This window comes from Lutra lutra, chromosome 11, assembly GCF_902655055.1.
Source record: "Lutra lutra chromosome 11, mLutLut1.2, whole genome shotgun sequence".
Taxonomy (NCBI): Eukaryota; Metazoa; Chordata; class Mammalia; order Carnivora; family Mustelidae; genus Lutra; species Lutra lutra.
Genome location: NC_062288.1, coordinates 48,788,052 through 48,807,608, shown reverse-complemented (window position 1 = coordinate 48,807,608; position 19,557 = coordinate 48,788,052). Strand labels below are relative to the sequence as shown.

Sequence of the window (19,557 nt, the reverse complement as noted above, 5' to 3'; positions counted from 1 at the left end):
AACGGACCCTTGAGTTGGCTTTAAAAACTGCAGAGAATATGGAAATGTGAAGATGTGAGGTAGAGAAGATGAGTGAGGATTTTCAGACCCAAACATTTGCTAAACTGCTTTTCATTCTAGAAATTAGAAGCTTGGTTGTATCATTAGATTTTTTTTATGGTACTATATTAATCATAAGAATAAGCTTTCACGTAATTCATGAGACTTATTCCCTGACCAATGTATTTATTTCTTACTAGAAGTTTCCTTTTTGAAATTCATGCTGAGTTCATTTTTCCAGTTTTCTGCTAATTTACTGATTTGTAAGATTTGAGACATTGGTTTATCAAGCCTGTTTTTAGGAAAACTAATCCTATGGGAAACTCATTAAGGAAGTATTCGATGGGCTAACACCCTTGTAAGTCATGTTAGCATTGTAAAGGCTCTAAGAAGTTCTGAGAAGAAACTTCAGTTGTTTAAGTCATTACTTCACAACTTAGTTGAGCATAGAACCGCTTTCCCATAACAGTGGTTATTATCTGAAAGGACTATTTCTCCACACTTTGGGGAATTATAATGAAATATAAATATTCATGTAGTATGCGATCTCTTTCCAAATAAAACTATTTATTAAGCATCCAAGATAAGTTGTTTTATATTTTTATTCACATCTCAAGGATTCCAGAATATTCCTTAACTTAAAATGCTTTTAGCATAAGGTATATGTATGTTTCAAGTATTTTTTTTTAATTAACCTGTTGTAAGAGAGCTATTGGAATATATTTTAAAAAATCAAAATAGGGGCGCTTGGGTGGCTCAGTCAGGTAAACAACTGACTCTTGATTCAGGCTCAGGTCATGATCTCAGGGTGATGAGATCTAGCCTTGCATCAGGCTCTGCTCTCAGTGGAGTCTGCTTTTCACCCTCTGCCCCTCCCCACCCTCGCTGCTTGGTCTCTCCCTCTCTCTTTCTCTAAAATAAATAAATAAATAAATCTTTAAAAAAATTTCAAAATAGTATCACAGATCTTTTGGAACCAGAAGGATGGCTAAGTTTCACATGGTTTTCTCCTTCACCACTCATTTGAGAAAACTAAAGCCTAGAGAAGTTTAAGAACTCTGTGAACATCATGGAGAAATTCTGTGGTAGAACTAAAACTTCAAATGAATGTCTTTGAAAAAGAGCCCAGTGTTTTTTGGTTGCTCACTAATCCAATCCATTGCTGAATAATACATTTATAAATAATAAAACTGATCCTGCTTGTGATGACAGTTGAGATTTTTCATGACTTAAGATTCAAAACAAAAACTAGAAGGTTTATGGAAATGTCCAATTTCAAATACATCATCACAACTAAACATAGTTGAAATGATATTGACCTAACTGAGAACAAAAGCTTTAACAATAATTTAGAAATAAAATTTAATATTCAGAAGAAATGTTTTTAAAAAAACTAGTTTTTTAGAAATATTAACTCTATAAAATACAAAGTGTGAAGTGGAGGAAAGAGTCCTTTTATTCTTATTTGTTTGTTTAGCATTTCATTTAATGAAATGTTTTCTTACAACATGAAATCACTCTTAGAGATCAAAGTCATTAGGAAAACACAGCAGTTTGTGTTTATTAGTTGGTTCTAACCAGTTCTGCGGTTTAAGCACAAGTTGTTTTTCCAAGGCAGAGGCATTTCCGTCTGTTAGGAAATGCAGACCTTTAAAATTTGTTTCCACTATGGCATCGTATCATAGCTTCTTCCTTACTAACTTTGAAAAATTTGGGGCATATTGTGCTCTCAATCAGCCACATAAAAACATGTTTAAAAGAGAAAATGTATCCTATTCTCTTGTTATATTTGTATACCAAGTTACTTTTTTAATTATAATTTAATTTTATTACTAAGCATGCCAGGTCATAATCCAGTTTTTGGGAGCTGTCATGGTATAAAGGCTTATGCTCCTTTCTTTTTTTTTTTTCTTTTTTTTTTTTTAACTTAAAATGAGTTTATTTGTGTGTATAAGAAAAACCTCTTTACTTCCAGGAAACACATCCAACCTTTTCAAGATTAAGGAAATAACATACCACATATGCTATTTTAATTAGACAATATTAAATACAAACTAAAAGTCTGGTGGACTTAGTTCCAATATGTCTGTAACTTTATCACCATGTGGAAAATTAACATTGCAAAGTCAAATATGGGAATAAAATATACAGGATAAGGTATATTTACTAAAGTATAAGGTATATTAATGAAGTTTATACTCATAATGTTGAACCATTAGTAAAAGTGTATTTTATATTGAGAATTAATATGTATAAATTTTAAATTTTTTGATTTTTCAGATATTCTACTCTCCCCTGGCCCTCTTCATACCACCTTCAGTATATGCTGTTCATCTTCAGTTCAATCTTCTCTACCAATTTTGGATCCACACAGAGGTAACTCTTTTTTTTTTTTAAGTTTTATACCTAAGTAGTTAGCCTGAAGAAATGTCCTGGAAATCCACTAGCAACTGATTTATTGTGTAAGAAAAATCTTTGTCTGCCTTCTTTAAGGAGAAACATCTGTTCATTTTTATTCCTTTTTATTGAATATATATTGCAAAGTTTATAAGAAGCAATGAGGCCAGTTGGTCTCAATTAAATAAAACAATTTTTTGAACTATTAAGTACCAAAACATTCTAATACTATATTCAGTACAATATCTTCCTGTATTACAGTTTATTAAATGTTGTTTACCAAAAGATGTTGAAATTCATGTCAGTTTCAAGATATGAATTTATACCTATAAATTTTTATATTGCATAAATATATGTAATTACATATTTAGTATGTTATTTATAATTATTATTTTATACTATAATTTATTATAAGATAATAAACAATACTTATATGTCAGTATTGATACATTTTACTGTACATATTTATACAAACACATACATATATCAATCAGCGGGAACTCCTCGAAAAAAGTTTAATGCTTAAAGAAATTGTGAAAATATCGTTTGATTGAAAATCTTGCTTTAATTTTAGAGTTTAGGTTTTATTTAGAGAGTGTTCAATATGTTTAGCCTTTTTCTCCCCCAGAAAAGTGAAAAAATATAATTTCTTGGGTTTTATGTGGTATCTCAAATTGTCAGATTTGAATGTTTGCAGATAGATCATTAAGCAACTGATTGTTTTATTAACTATGGTACTGTTCTGGTTGTTAAATACCAAAAATCACAGGCCCAGGAAAACTTACTTGTAAACATGAGAACCTCTCCAAGCATTTCACATTTGTTGCAAGCTTTTTGAAGTTCTGTAGGAAACATGTTGACAGGTGTTGCAGCTGGTTGAACAATAGCGCAAATCACAGCTGCATTCGATACCAAAGCTTGATACAACAAAGTGCATTATTTCATTAATCTGCAGTATTTCATGCTACTGCTCTACTTGGAATAAGGAGACTATTACTATGACTTTGGACATATGAGCCATTATTTGAAGACCTGTGGTGAAACAGCATTGCGTTTTATGGCAGTTGACATACATCAAACAGTCAATAGGACAACCATCTGAAAGAGTTGTTGAGGCCAATTCTGACTGTAGAGGTCAAAGACCAAATTTGTTTAAATCAGTAGAGGAAAGCTTTCTGATGATTTACATGGAGGGGTTAAAGGAGAATTACATTTTTTATAGCAGCTCTGCTACAGGTCAAGCCACGTGTTGGGTCACGTATTAGTTTGGATACAGAACAATGGAGCCTAAGTAACTTCCGCCTTTTCCTGTGCCCCTCTGAAAGGTCTATGAGCTAGAGTTTCATCGCAGTATGTAAAGGGGCAGTGGGGGAAAGCCAATGGTGAGACATATCTTTTAAGCTCCAGGTGGCTTCATTTCCAAGCTCAAAAGCAACACATTACAACCTTTCACTTGTCTTGTACCTCATATTTTTGAAAGTACTGTCACATGTATAATTACTACAGTTGAGCTGCACAGGAAGCAGGAACACCCTTTCTGCAATTGAGGTTTGGCTTTTGAAATTTTAAATTATATTATTAAGTGTGAATACATTTATAAGATGTTTTTTACAGCTGTGCATTTAATTACATTTATTATTATAGACAGCATATTACCACTTGTTTGAAATAACAGAATCATGCAGGAAGTAGAACCAAGAGATTTGTAGCTGTGGCTGTTTCAGGGGCGAGTGAAATCAAGACCTGGAGTGGGGAGAAGATTTAACTTTTAAAAATAATTATTATTATCATGTGATTGCCCTAATTTTTTAAAGTTTAATACACAGAAACCATACTCCACTCACAGAAACCCTTTGTCAGCCATGGTACACATGACAGCGGTGGCCAAGGAGCCCTGATTAGTCCTGAATGGAGGTTTGATTCTTTCAGTTGTTTCAGGGCTACTGACAGCCATGAAATCAGTTTTCACTCTGAGGGGGATTTGGCCTTAAGAAGGTACTGATTTTCTCAACGGAAGGATGAGTTCATTCATGTCAGTCAATCAGGGTAGGGTAAGAGAAAGTAAAAAAACAAAATAAAGCAGAACAGTAACAGCATGCTTTTTGAAAGATTGTATGTGAGAGAAAAAATAGATCCTAAAACAAACTAAAGAGTTTATAATGAAATTTTCTGTTTACTTTTGGATTACTTTGATGAAGACAGAGCAGTGTCCATCCCCTTCCTCTTTTCTGAAAGTTACAAAACCTTCTGCTATAAACTGTACTCTGCTGTTTAATTTTTGCCTCTGTTTTTGTTTATTGCTCATTCATCTAAAATGTCTGCAGCACATAGTCGGTGAAGCTCTTTTCTTCTGAGTTTACTGAAGAATACTTATTATTTAATACGTGTTTTAAAGTTAAGAGCTGTGGAATGTTGTCATTTCATTTGAGATTATAGATGATATTTCAGTATTAGTTGATTCACACTGTACAAAGTAATAGTGGCATCTAGTACCTTATCATTATCTGTTATCTTTGATTTACTATCATTGTTCATGTACATATCAGTCAATGCTTGTGCAGAGAAATATAAAAGAGAAATAGTTCTTTGGTATTGAAGATTTGAACCCATATGATTCAAGGATTTTTATAGTGCTGAACTAAAGCCCTTAAATGGAATATGATGCAGTCACAAACAAAATGAGCCATTTTTTTTAAAATTTTATTTATTTATTTATTTATTTGATAGAGATCATAACTAGGCAGAGAGGCAGGCAGAGAGAGAAGAAAGCAGACTCCCTGGTGAGCAGAGAGCCCGATGCGGGGCTCGATCCCAGGACCCTGAGATCATGACCCAAGCAGAAGGCAGGGGCTTAACCCACTGAGCCACCCAGGTGCCCCTGAGCCATCTTTTTATGTACTAATATGGACAGATACCCCCCAAAAAACAGTGTATAGTGTATGCTAATATTTGTATTAAAAAAGGGAAAACAACTATATGTTTTATATGTTCACAGATGGATGAAATGTTTCTAGAAGTACAGGTGGGTAGCCAACTCTTTTCTCAGGGGAGAGATACTTGGATAAACTAGGGAGAAGGATTAGAATGAGATATTAACATTAATCTTACACATGTTAGATTAGATTACACATGTTAGCAAGGAGCTCTCTCTTTGGGTAATATTTCTCTAATAATTGATGATGTTGTGCAGCATTCCAGGTACTTATTGGTCATTGATGCATTTGCTTTAATAAACTGCCTGTTTAAGCTTTTATCTATTTTTTATTGACTTGTTTGCTTAAGTGACTTGGAATTCTTTATAGATTCTCACTATAAATCACTGTCAGATTTATGCATTTCAATTATATTTCTCCATCCTGTAGCATGCTCTTTCATTTTCTTTTTGATTATTTTGAAAAAAAAAATGAATTTTGAAGTTTAATTTATCTTTTTTTAATGGTTAGTTTAGATGGTTTTTCTTGTTTGTTGTATTTTCTCCATGAACTCTTTATCATTTTTATGAATACCCACTTCTGTGCACCATTTAAAAGTAGAAACTTTCTTTCAGCCTTTTGATTACCTGAATCCTTTGTTGAAAAGAAATTGACCGTATGTGGTCGGCTCTAATTTTAGGCTTCTGTTCTCTTCTATTGATTTCTTTCCTCTTATCCCAATCCCTCACTTTATTATTATAGCTTGACAGGAAGATTTATTTGTACAATTGATAAAAAAAATTTATTTAAAAATCTCCAAGACCTTCTTACTTTCTTATTGTGTAGTCTTTGAATAGACAGTTTTCTTTCTTTCATTCCTTTGTTTATACCATATATTTCTCTCTCTCTCTCTCTTTTTTTTTTTTTTTTTTTTGCCACATTGCTTGGAGTTCACAGGTAGTATATTTTAGGTCAAATTTTGAAACAAACAAAAAAACATGGCCATTATTTCCTTAAACATTGTATCTACACCTTTCTCTTTCTCCTGTCTTTGGACTCAAAATGCCTGTTTATTAGACTATTTGATATTGATTCATATCTCAGTAATGCTCTCTAATTTTTTAAATTTCACTTTCTTATTTAGATTGGTTAATTTCTGTTAACTTGTCTTCAGGTTTAATTACCTTTTACCTGCTCTCTCTAATGTACAAATTTTAAGACCATTCAGTTGGATTTCCCACATCAGATATTATGCCTTAAATTTTAGAATTTCCATTTCTTTTTTTCCTATTTATTTATTTATTTTTAACGTTGTTCCTATTTATTTATTTATTTATTTATAAAGTTTTATTTTATTTTTTTTCAGTGTTCAAAGATTCATTGTTTATGCACCATACCCAGTGCTTCATGCAATACATGCCCTCCTTAATACCCACCACGAGGCTCACCCATTCCCTTACCCCCCCCAAACCCTCAGTTTGTTTCTGAGTCCACAGTCTCTCATAGTTCGTCTCCCGCTCCGATTTCCCCCATCTCACTTCTCCTCTCCATCTCCCAATGTCCTCTGTGTTATTCCTTATGCTGCACAAGTAAGTGAAACCATATAATTGACTCTTTCTGCTTGACTTATTTCACTCAGCATAATCTCTTCCAGTCCCGTCCATGTTGATACAAAAATTGAGTATTAATCCTTTCTGATGAAGGCATAATACTCCTTATACAACTGTCCCAATCAATATGACACACCTATAGAGTAAGCATCAGCTGAAGTTAGAGTATAGGAGAACCGCAGGAATGCAGTGTGCAGAATTAGAAAGCATAAGAGATATGTAGTGGAATTATGAAGCTACATAACTGAAGAGACAATAAGAACTGGAACGTGGAGATAGAGAAAAGAGTAGGAAAACATAACTTTATGGCAGCAAAAACAATAAAGCGGTAGCAGCATGACCTGAGATTTAGATCTGACTTCTTCATACAACTAATAGAGTGGTTTGCTTATGGCCCTTTTATATCCAACATTATGATTTTCATGGAAGTCTAGCAGTATTTATCTGTTCTTCAAAACCTTATGGAGTCTACCAAGACCCAGTCTCGTGTAAAAACGTGGTTTTAAGGACATTTATCTATTTCATCTTACCATTTTATTAAACCATTATATATAAAATATGTAACATTTGTAACATGAATTCTAAGTCATGATTGCAGAGAAACAAGTTTAATTTATCTCAGATTTCTGTAGCTGTTATTTTGTTCTTTGTATTAGAATTATTAAGCTAGTTGACAAAGCTTTTTCATTATATTAATTAATATTTATTTTGAATAAAGACACTTGGGAAGATATTCTTGAATATTTTAATACTGTAATTATTAAAACCTAAATATGCATATCATAACACATAATTATTCATCTCAAGTGTGTTTTACAAAACATAGTAAAGGTGGGGCACCTGGGTGACTTTAATTAACACAATTAAACATCTGCCTTCAGCTCAGATCACAATCTCAGGGTCCTGGGATGGAGCCCCAGGTCAGACTCCCTGCCCAGCAGGAAGCCTGCTTCTCCCTCTCCCTCTGCCCTGCCCCTAATCTCGTGCTCTCTCTCTCTATCTCAAATAAATAAATAAAATTTTTTTAAAAAACATAATAAAAGTAGGGTCACCTGGCTGGCTCAGTCTATAGAGCATGGGATTCTTGACCTCAGGATCCTGAGTTCCTGCCCTGTGTTGGGTGTAGAGTTTACTGAAAGAAAGAAGGAAGGAAGGAAGGAAAGAAAGAAAGAAAAGGGAAAGAAAAAGAAAAAGAAAAGAAAGTAACTATTTACATAATGTAAACTGGTGTTTTCCTTTTGTGGCCTCAGGAATTATATTGTCTGAGTTCAAGTCCTGACTTCATTTATTACTATTACTGTGACCTTGGACAGTTCAGTTTACCTTCCTGTGCCTTAGTTTCTTCTTATATAAAATAAAGATAATAACAATACACAGTATTGAGTATTAAAAAAGCTAGTTCATATTCTAATCTATAGATGTTTGTAGTACTATTGCTTTTCTTTTTATCTTTTCTATAAACTAGATAACTGTTTTATTTTATGTCACTTACTAACCGTTTCTAGCCATCCTTATGATTATTCATGCACATTTTGTACTTGTGATTTTAATGCAGTCCATATTTTGGTTAGTATGAATTATTAATATGAATAAATGCAGTTGGATTTTAGACTTAAGAAAATAATGCACAAATTTGCTTTAGAAAAATGTGTATCTTTATGAGCTTGAGATTCTGATCATGAAATGCATTGTTCAGGTTTTTTTGTCATAATCTTTTTTTTTTCTAATTCAGGAACTAGTCAATGTAGAAAATTATGAAATTTGTCTAATTCAATATATCTTTTTAAATATTTCAAGTATTATATCCCACAGACATCCACTGAGTGCCTATTTCATTTGTAGTCTTGCATATAGTAACAAAGACAAAAAAAAAAAAGAGAGACTGGAACAATGAGATACAATATTCTGGATGAAGGAAAAGTAGCTCAAAAGATATTTTAAAATGACTGAATTTTAGAAGACTAAACAGTTATAGTCATCCCAAGCCACAAATTCTCAGCTACTGATATTTGTCATTTGTTTGATCTGTCCCCAGGAAAAAATTGAAGAGATGACTTTTCTGTTTATTTATCTCTTATTTACTTCATTTTGCATGTCATTTACTTATCCAGACCTCATGTTTTCAGAAAGTATTTTAAGCATTTTGACAAATACTATCTCATTAAATCTTCATAACAAGTTTATGGAATAGGTAATACTGTTTCCTCAAGTTAAGTATACTAAGTAACTTGTCCTGCATCAGAGGACTGGTAAGTGTCAGAGCTGGGCTTTGTACTGAGTAGTCAGGCTCCAGATTCCTTGTTCTCATCCCTTTCTAACCATACTGTTAAAATAGCCACCATGTATTACACATCCAATATGTGCTAAGCAGAAGATTTTCATTTAATTCCCATAAAGTAATCTGAATCACTAAAGGTCAACTACTTTTGACTACTTAAAAACTTTTATAGTTTGTAAATAATGAATATAATTTCAAATAACCTCAGTTAATGAGGCTTTATTTTAAGGGTACCTGTAGAAGTACATGCAGCAGGAAACTATCCCAGAAAGTTAATAGACAATTTCAGAAAACTGGAAATTTTATATTCACCAACTTTGTGGCAAACACTATCCTTTTTCAAAGCTAAGAATATTGAGATTCTGCAGTTTATATAAGGGAACCGAGCTGGCTTCAGAGCTTATGTTTTGGCCATTACCTAATTATTACCCTTCCTCTTCACTCTATTTATTTGGTTATATCTCAGTGTACCATGATGAGAGGCAACAGGGTTCATAAATAACCCACATTGCACAGTGAAAGAAGTTCAAACCTATTGGTTAGTTAAGAGAGGACTCAGTGTAATCTTGCCTGGATCAAATTACTGTGTGACCTTTATACACATCTGTTTGTCCCTCTTAAAATGTAATCTATCCTCAGAGGTTGGTCCTACTGAAAATCCTCTGGTGATGTTCAGTTGCTTGATGAACAAAGTCTAAATTGCTTTAATTTAATGTTTCTCTTGCACTGCCTTCAAATAGATTTCCTGTGTACATCCTGTTACTTTCCATTCTGTGCAATTCATTCGGAGTTTACTACTTTCCATTTCCCAGATACATCTGCTATGTAATGATTACTGTTTCTCTTCTTTCATATTTTCTACATTTTGCTATTCTATACATTCTTTAAGGCCTCACTCAAATCTTCATAAAGCATCTCTTCTATCAAGAGTAAGTACTTACGTAGCTCAGACCATGTATCGGTCACTGCTAAGTATTTCATAAGATTTGTTTATTTAGGGATGCCTGGGTGGTTCAGTCAGTTAAGCATCTGCCTTCAGGTCATGTTAAAATCTCAGGGTCCTGGGATGGAGCCCCATGTGGGACTCTCTGCTCAGCAGGGAGCCTGCTTCTCCCTCTCCCTCTGTCCCACCTGCTTGTGCATGTGCTCTCTCTCAAATAAATTAAAAAATCTTTAAGAATAAGATTTGCTTATTTAAGTATCATATAATCCTATTGTCCCCTTTCAAAGAGAAGTTGAAGTATGTAGAATTAAATAACTTGCCTACGGTTGTAGCTAATTAGTAGTAGATAAGTGATTCAAAACCTGGTAAACTATTTTCTCCTTTCCTTCTCTAAAATCTGGTATCAGTGATTTTACATTTCTTAGAGATGACCAGATTACGTGGAACAACCCCAATATATGTCTGTTTTCCTGGCATAATTGTTAATAGTTCATCCTTTCCTTTCTTTGAAGGAATTACATACTCGTTTTCCTCCTAAACAGCTCTTGATCTCTCTTAACCTTTCCATTCTGTTATCTCACCTTAGCTTATGCTCCTTCCATCAATTATATAGATGGCTATGATAGAATATTATTCTCTTCTATTCCTACAGACTCTTCTCTCTTCCAAATATTTGCATACAACAGCCATGGTGGTGATTTTAAAAACCCAGTTATATCAGGCACTGCCAACATGAGTACAAATATCCACAATAAGAAGTTTTGAATGGCTTTCTGCTGCCTCCAGGACAAAATCAAATAACCTTAAATTAATGAATGGATTTCAGGGTTCTTAGAACATGACCCTGCCTTACTGCTCTGTTCTCATCCCATTAGTCAGATGCTCCAGCTAAACCACACTTCCATTTTGCTCTCACGCACTCCAAACGCTTATTCATTTTCTGTATTTATATACGCTCTCTTTGTTGATGACCTTTTCCAAACATTCTTCATAATGCAACTCAATTACCACTTCCTTATGAATGTCTTTTTTCACCTCCTACTTAACTCTGTAAGTGCACTTTTCTTTTTTTCAAATTTTATTGTATTTTTTCAGTGTTCCAAGATTCATTGTTTATGCACCAGACCCAGTGCTCCATGTAATACATGCCCTCCATAATACCCACCACCAAGCTCAACCATCCCCCCACCCCCCCTTCCAAAACCTTCAGTTTGTTTCTCAGAGTCCACAGTCTCTCATGCTTCTTCTCCCCCTCTGATTTCCCCCAATTCACTTTTCCTTTCCTTCTCCTAATGTCCTCCATGTTATTCCTTATGCTCCACAAGTAAGTGAAACCATATGATAATTGACTTTCTCTGCTTGACTTATTTCACTCAGCATAATCTCCTCCAGTACCGTCCATGTTGATACAAAAGTTGGGTATTCATCCTTTCTGATGGAGGCATAATACACCATTGTATATATGGACCACATTTTCTTCACCCATTTGTCCATCGAAGGGCATCTTTGCTCTTTCCACAGTTTGGTGATTGTGGCCGTTGCTGCTATGAACACTGGGGTACATATGGCCCTTCTTTGCACTACATCAGTATCTTTGGGGTAAATACCCAGTAGTGCAATTGCAGGATCATAGAGAAGCTCTATTTTTAATTTCTTAAGGAATCTCCACACTGTTTTCCAAAGTGGCTGCACCAACTTGCATTCCCACCAAGAGTGTAAGAGGGTTGCCCTTTGTCCACATCCTCTCCAACACACGTTGTTTACTGACTTGTTAATTTTGACCATTCTAACTGGTGTAAGGTGGTATCTCAGTGTGGTTTTGATTTGAATCTCCCTAATGGCTAATGATGAATCCATTCCTGATTAAAATGCTTCAAAATATAGGGATAGAGGGGACATTCCTCAACTTCATGAAATCGATCTATGAAAAACCCACAGTGAATATCATTCTCAGTGGGAAAAAGCTAGCAGCCTTCCCTTTGAGATCAGGAATATGACAAGAATGCCCACTCTCACCACTGTTGTTCAACATAGTACTAGAAGTCCTAGCAACAGCAATCAGACCAACAGAAAGAAATAAAAGGTATTCAAATTGGCAAAGAAGTCAACCTCTCTCTCTTCGCAGATGACATGATACTTTATATGGAAAACCCAAAAGACTCCACTCCCAAACTACTAAAACTCATACAGCAATTCAGTAATGTGGCAGCATACAAAATCAATGCACAGAAATCAGTTGCTTTCTTATACACTAACAGTGAAAATATAGAAAGGGAAATTAGAGAATCGATTCCATTTACTATAGCACCAAGAACCATAAGATATTGGGGAATAAAACTAACCAAAGACGTAAAGGATCTGTACTTGAGGAACTGCACTTTTCTTTTCATTACTGCTGTGTTCATTTCCATTTCCACATTGGGAGTTAAGGAATAAGAGTAAGCTTTGTTGGGGGACGTGAATACTGTAACATATTGGTTCCTGCTTATGAAAAGCATTCAGTTAATAATGCTGATGTTTACTTCTTATACATCTATACTGTATTTGTTACTAAACTCTGTTTCTCCCATTATTCTGAGTTCCTTGATAACAAAAAGTAAAATGTGGCTTGTCTGTTATGAGAACATATGTTTGTATATATAAGTACATATATTATATACATATAAACTTTAATAAATACATATAGCAGTGTTTAAATACTTACATCTCTTGTTGATAATAAGTAAATAAGTTTGTTATGTTTATACTTATTTGTACTTATATCTGGGGTACAGCTATGCTGTATCTCCCTAATATAAATTTTTATTTTTATTTTTATTTATTTTTTTTTTGCTCCCTAATATAAATTTTTAATGGTTATGATCATGTATCTTTTAGAATTTTAAGGAATTTGAGGAAGAAGCAGTTATATTTTAAAACAAATGTTTTTGAAAAATACTTATTATAACAAAAATCAAATTTCATGCTTTTTATCTATCAGTTACTTATTTCAATAGTACCTAATAAGCCTTCCATCCTGGAAATAAGCCGAGACATTTCACAGCACTTCTGTCTGTTTACTCCCATAGTCCCTGTTATTCCTCTCTGAATTTCAGGTTCCAGTTCTCTCTTCTTCCTTCTTTAGAATTTAATTTACTTCACTACTTTCATATTGCCTCTAAGTAATTGCATAGTCTGTAGCTCTAACGCTAATTCTCTTACAGATTTAAGGTCAGTGTTTCCAATGTGTCATTTAATATATTCACAAGAATACTTGACAGTATCCAGAGTTAACATATTTAAAATGTATTTCATTATGACTCAAGTCAGAGGCTCTTTACTTCCATTGCTACTTCAGGTCAACATCATGGTCAAATATTGATGTTTCCAAAGAACTCTTTGACCTCTTTGTAGCCTGTCTTCAAGTCCTATACGTGTTCTCTCTAGAAGTGATCTTCTGTTCTGTGATGTAGTTACCTTTTAAGATAATTCACCCTTAACTTATTCACATATAATTTTGTAGTGTTTTCCCAAATGTATTAGATATGCAAATCTCTTTGAAATTCATATATTTAAAAAAAATAGTTCTTGAGTGCCTATTGTGTGCCAGACGAAGAGACTACTTTAGCCTGATGACCTGAATCGGCATTGCTTGTTACTATCACTTTGAGGATTCTGTCCTCCTTCAAGAACCTGTTAGAGTCCAGTGATTCTTTCCTAAAGGGAAGAAACTTCACATAAAAAAATAATTTTATTGAGCTTCCCAAAGCTCATCGAAAGATTATCTAAAAATTCATAGATCACTATTTTAAAATGTCTGTTGTGAAGGAATGGAATTTGAGGGTTTCCAGCATAAGGGAGAAGTTGGGAATCTACTAACAGAATTGAAAAGAAGACTATTTTAAGAACAAGAAAGTAATAAGACATAATGTCTAAGAGTATAGGTTGTGTAATCAAAGAGAAATCTATCCTCTGTTGGAGTTTTGTACACTCTTGTGTTTGCAGAACCTAAAAGCATTCCCACATATGGAATCTTAAGAAATCCTTGCTGAAGGATGGGTGTGAATATTTAGTAAAGTTATTTAAATTCTCTGACCTTGCTTTCTAAACTTTAATGAAGGTAATCATACCTACCCCCATGAAAGTGCACTGAGGCTTAATAAAATAACATATGTTAGGTGTATATAGTCAGGTAAATAATACTAGTTATTATGGTATCTATTATGAAAGAAGTCATAAGACTACATATTAGAATTGGTACATAAGGTCAGAGTTGGATGGATCACATGCATGTATCAAAGTTATCTGGGTGCTTACTCAAAATATAGAATAATAATAGACCCCTTCTAAGAACCATAGAATATACATAAATCTCCTCTGACCAAGGATAGGAATCTGCAACATTGATATTAGGAAGCTTGAGCACCATGAATATGGGAGCTCACAGTAAACTTCTTAAAGACTGTGTTTTATTCATCTTCGTTTTCCCATTGTCTTGAACTTGGATGACCATCAACAACTACCTTTTTTTTTTTTAAGATTTTATTTATTTATTTGACAGAGAGAGAGAGATCACAAGTAGGCAGAGAGGTAGGCAGAGAGAGAGGGGGAAGCAGGCTCCCTGCTGAGCAGAGAGCCCGATGTGGGGCTCAATGCCAGGACCCTGAGATCATGAGCTGAGCAGAAGGCAGAGGCTTAACCCACTAAGCCACCCAGGCACCCCAACAAATACCTTTTTAATTAACAATTGAATTGATCTTATTAATTAGACTTTTTACAATATATGTATGTATTGGAGAGGATCAGGAGAAACAAATTCTCATAGCAAAGACTTAGATCAGAGAGGACTGAATTGTGTTCCTTCAGATTCCTGTGTTGTAACCATAATCCCGAATGTAATAATATTTGAAAATGGGGCTTTTAGAAGGTAAACAAGTCATGAGAGTGAAGTCCTCATGATGGGATTTGTGCCCTTGTAAGAAGAGCCATGAGAGAAAAGATACAGTAAGAAGGTTATTGTTACCAAACACTAAATGTTCTGGCACCTTGATCTTGAAGGACCTTCTAGTCTCCATCACTCTGAGAAGTAAATGTTTTTTAAGCCGTCCAGTATATTGTATTTAGTTATAGCATCCTGAACTAAGACAATTGTTTTGAAAATAGGGCAAATGAACTTGAGACAGATACTTGTAGCATCTAATCTACTGACTGAAAATCCATTCTACATTTATAATAGTAATCAAAATGTAGTTAGTTTTAGAATGAGTTATGTATTTGGAGCATGTATTATAAGACTGCCAGGACTGGATATTTAAACAAGGACTACTTGACCCCTCAGTTTATTATCTACATTTTTTTTAACATAATGTTACTAATGATAATAATGTGGTTCTTTTTTTCTCTGAGTACCCAAACTGGTAATATAAAACTTGTGTTTCACTAGAATGAAGTTTTATATGGTTATGCTTATGAATATTTCCTGTTTCCCGTCTGTCAATTAGTGTTGTTAAAAAAAAGAACGTCACCTGGAATCTACCTCTTTTTGAAGGGACACATTCAGTAGCTACTTGCATGCGTTTTTCCAAAGAAAAATCAAAAGTGTTATTTAAAATGTAAGCTGAGACAAATTCAAATAAAATGCTAACTGGTCTAGCTCTTGTCCTCTTGTTTGAGGAATAATGCAATAATAAGTGACAAGAATCAGCCTTCAAGATAATTTATTATAAACGTGGTCCTTTAAAACTGCTGTTTATTGTATAAACATAGCCTCGTCTCATTCTTCTTAAAACTAAGCTTTTAACTCTTTAACCCTATGGTATAGATTCATCAGAAATTTACTCCCTATGAAGCTCTTCATGATTCCAACAGTCCTGATTCATTCAGATTGTTTTATTTCCAAACTATAAATATTGTTTTTCACTCCTCAGTGTGGAAATTCAGCTACCTTCATATTACATGCTTACTGAAGTAGAAAGCTGCCTAATCTGATAGGAAAACATTTGGCTGTGAATAAATCAGCATTTGTCGAGGATTTCAAAGTGTGAACCTAGGTAGACAAGCACACATCCTAAGAGCTCTGCTTTCTCTTGCTTCCCTGTAGAGAAATCAGAGGTTAATATGGCTGCCACCACCATCTGTCTAAATACTTGAGTGTGTCGTCTTGAATTAACATAGCAGTACTAGTGGGGGAGGTCATTAAGATTTTATTTTTACATTTCATCACCAGATGCTCTACAATATAAATTTATCCATAAATGTTCAGATTGATTAAGTTTTTAACAAGGAGAACAATGAGTGTTTAAAAATCAACTAATTCAGAACAAGAAGTAAAATTATTTTAATATGTTAACTGGTAGTGTTCATGGATTTTATTCTTTTCCTAAAACTTTAAATGAGGAATTGCTATAGAATTTCTTAGTAGTAAAAACATATTCCTATATATGTTCCAACCAATAACAATGGACATTGTCACTCATTGTAACTTTAAAAAATGGTTAAATTACCTGTAACTAAATTGTAATTTCCATTGTTCTATTTCATGATCTCTCAAAAGATCTTAACATAGGACTTTTCATAAACTGAGCACTTAATAAATACCTCTTAAATAAGTGAACCTCACACAGTGACTGTTGAAGAAGCTCATGAACAGAAGAGAGCTCTCTACAGTGTTCACCCGGGGCCATCAGTGGGATTTTTTGCAAAGCTAAAGTCTAGGGGGCTAGATAAAAGCATATATGTTTACTAAAGGTAATTCTTAGCTTTTGACCTAGAAAAGAACTCAATTTGCTTCTTATTAGGTAATCTTGTGCCATTTATAAATTCAAGTGGGTTCTAAGTTCAAATATCTGTACTGTGAAATGGTAACGGAAAAGAAAAAAATGAGTGCTTTTCTCATCCTTCTCAAAAGCACACAAAATTTTTGAAAAAGAAAACTTTTTATAAAACCTTTTTATCTGAAATAGTTCTACCCTTCCATTGAATAGTCCACTAGATGTAAATAAGCTTCCTATAGGAAGTGCCTGTGTTATCATTTCATTTCCTTTTACTTCTAAAATCTAGTAAATCCAGGAAAATTCAATAAATCTTTGCACAATAAATTGACTGGCTAACAAGGGACTACTTGGTTGGCTTACTATGCAACTATCTTTTCCTAAGAAACTTCATAAAAATTTATAAATATAGATTTTAATTATCTGAAACACTACTTCCAATGCTGATAGAAAATGCTTATTGGTAATTTGGTACTTAAAATAGTTGTTAATTGGCATTCAAATATATATTTAGTATATAGGTAAATATATTTAATAAGGATAAATTTATATGTATACATTTCTATATTTGTCCTTCAGATTTTCTGTCTGTAAATACAACTATAATACTAGAATATATATTGAAAGGTCATGGAAATATTTATAACTGCTTACTTTCCAAAAAGATATGCATAAGACTATAGTTATTGTAAAGCTCTTCCCAAATAAAAGATTTTTCAAATTTTTTATTCATAAATGTACATGCAGACATGCTTAGTTGATAGACAGTTAAAAGAAGGAAAGAAAAAGAAAGAAAAGAGGGAAGGAAGGAAGGTAAATTACCATGAAATAAACAACTGATCATGGTATAATTATTAGTCCATTTAATTTTAATTTGGGTTTGTACTGAATCTTGTGACTAATCTACTTGAAAAGTTTGCCATTTTCAGACCGTATGTCAAGCATATCATTCATATATATATATATATATAATGTGACAATGATTTGTCTATCAGGTAATAAATGTGTTAGGAACAGGCTTAGTATTTCCCTTAAATACTGACTGCAGTGAAACATGGAGGCCCACAGTGGTATCAGGGTCCCTGGAACATCAGTCATGCATAATGCTATAAAGAATTCTTGACTAGTTAGAGTTAATGTCATCCCTATAACCTATGCTCATCTGAATGCAGACATTTTCCTGCTATGGAGATTTCATTTCACTTCACCCCCAGCCCAGTCACTCCTCAGCATCTCTCATATTGTAGGCACATTCATTGTTAATAAGTGTTCTGTAAAACACATGCTTCTTAGGACATATTTTCCCTGTTATGATTTTTTTCCTCTCAGACAGGAAGCATGAATATTTGTAAGCATGTCTTACTTGGAAAGAAATGTATAATTAACTATGGGCTCACACTTTCTTTCTGAAAAGTAAGTGGTTAAAAATACTCCTATAGGTTTTCAATAATATATCCCAGTATTTTTAGTACCCATTTGTAAGTAGGAAAACTGCAGGGTAGAAATATAATGTGACATTCCAAGTAGTATGCTAAAATTTGACAGAAGAATAGAATTGAGATGTTTCTTTCAAAAATGAATATAGAAAGTCTCTTCAACATCAATTGTCAGAGTGATTGAGAAGATGCAATTTTCTGAGCAGTTCATAAAAACAAGATTATTTTGTTTTGAATTAACTGAATTTTTGTTAAAAGCAAGTGGGGCCCTCCAACTTGTGTCTTAGTTAATCATTTCTGCATCTTACCTGAACTACAAAAATCTAAACAATCAATATTTTCCAATCAGAAGAATCAGTGAAAATAACTAAGAAATGTATAGAATAGAATATGTTAATTTTATAAGAAATAATTTCAGACAATACATTAATTTAGAACATTTATTTTGATGCTTTACAGAATTCAATTCAAAGTGATTTTTCCATTTCAGTTGGAAAGACCTACAGAGATATGTTTTTCAGATTATATAGGGTAATCAGAAAACTCCTGAGAGCTACAGTGTAGAAGGAATTAATTACAACCAATTCATAGTAGACATTTAATTATTTGATTTTTACCACATGTACTTACTTTATCAATTTCTAGGGCAAAATTATTCCTGCCTGATAACCTAGAAAACAATGGAAGTTTCACTAACCTTTAGGTCTCTAAGTCATTCAGCTCACTCAAAATGTGACAGCAGGGCAAGGGGGAAGAAGGTTCATAAGAACTCTCAAAAGCCATTTCAGAATCATTTGGTGATATGGAAACTGATATGGAGATTTTATATCTCTGGCTCCTTTTAACTGAAGCTGAAGCCCTCATAATCCTGTACTGAGAGAACATAAAAATAGTTCAAAAATTTCACCTACCAATTATCAGCAGAATTCAACTATCCCATTATCTGCACTCTGATTTTCCATTTTTCTGTTTTCTGTCTGTCTGCCTATCTGTTGTTCTATCTGTTTGTTGTTACTGGTGGTTGGCCCCTTCATTTTATCTATTTATCTTAATTTTCCAATTCACTAGATCACAGGTCATGTTTGGATTTGCTCTCTGGGCTTTAAAGGCCAAGGGTACTCTAGACTCATATTTTGCCTCTAGTCTTGGGAATGACCACTAGGCTCATTCCTTAATGTACCCCTCCCTCCAAT

The 19,557-nt window shown here is 33.6% G+C and overlaps 1 protein-coding gene across 1 annotated transcript in view; it reads left to right on the top strand.

Moving 5' to 3' along the window:
* The window catches only part of AGMO (alkylglycerol monooxygenase), a 345,430-nt gene that overhangs the window by 165,066 nt on the left and 160,807 nt on the right, over nt 1-19,557 (top strand). Inside the window, 1 exon segment of the mRNA XM_047695592.1 lies at nt 2,320-2,415. Within this exon segment, the coding sequence (XP_047551548.1) occupies nt 2,320-2,415 (96 nt within the window).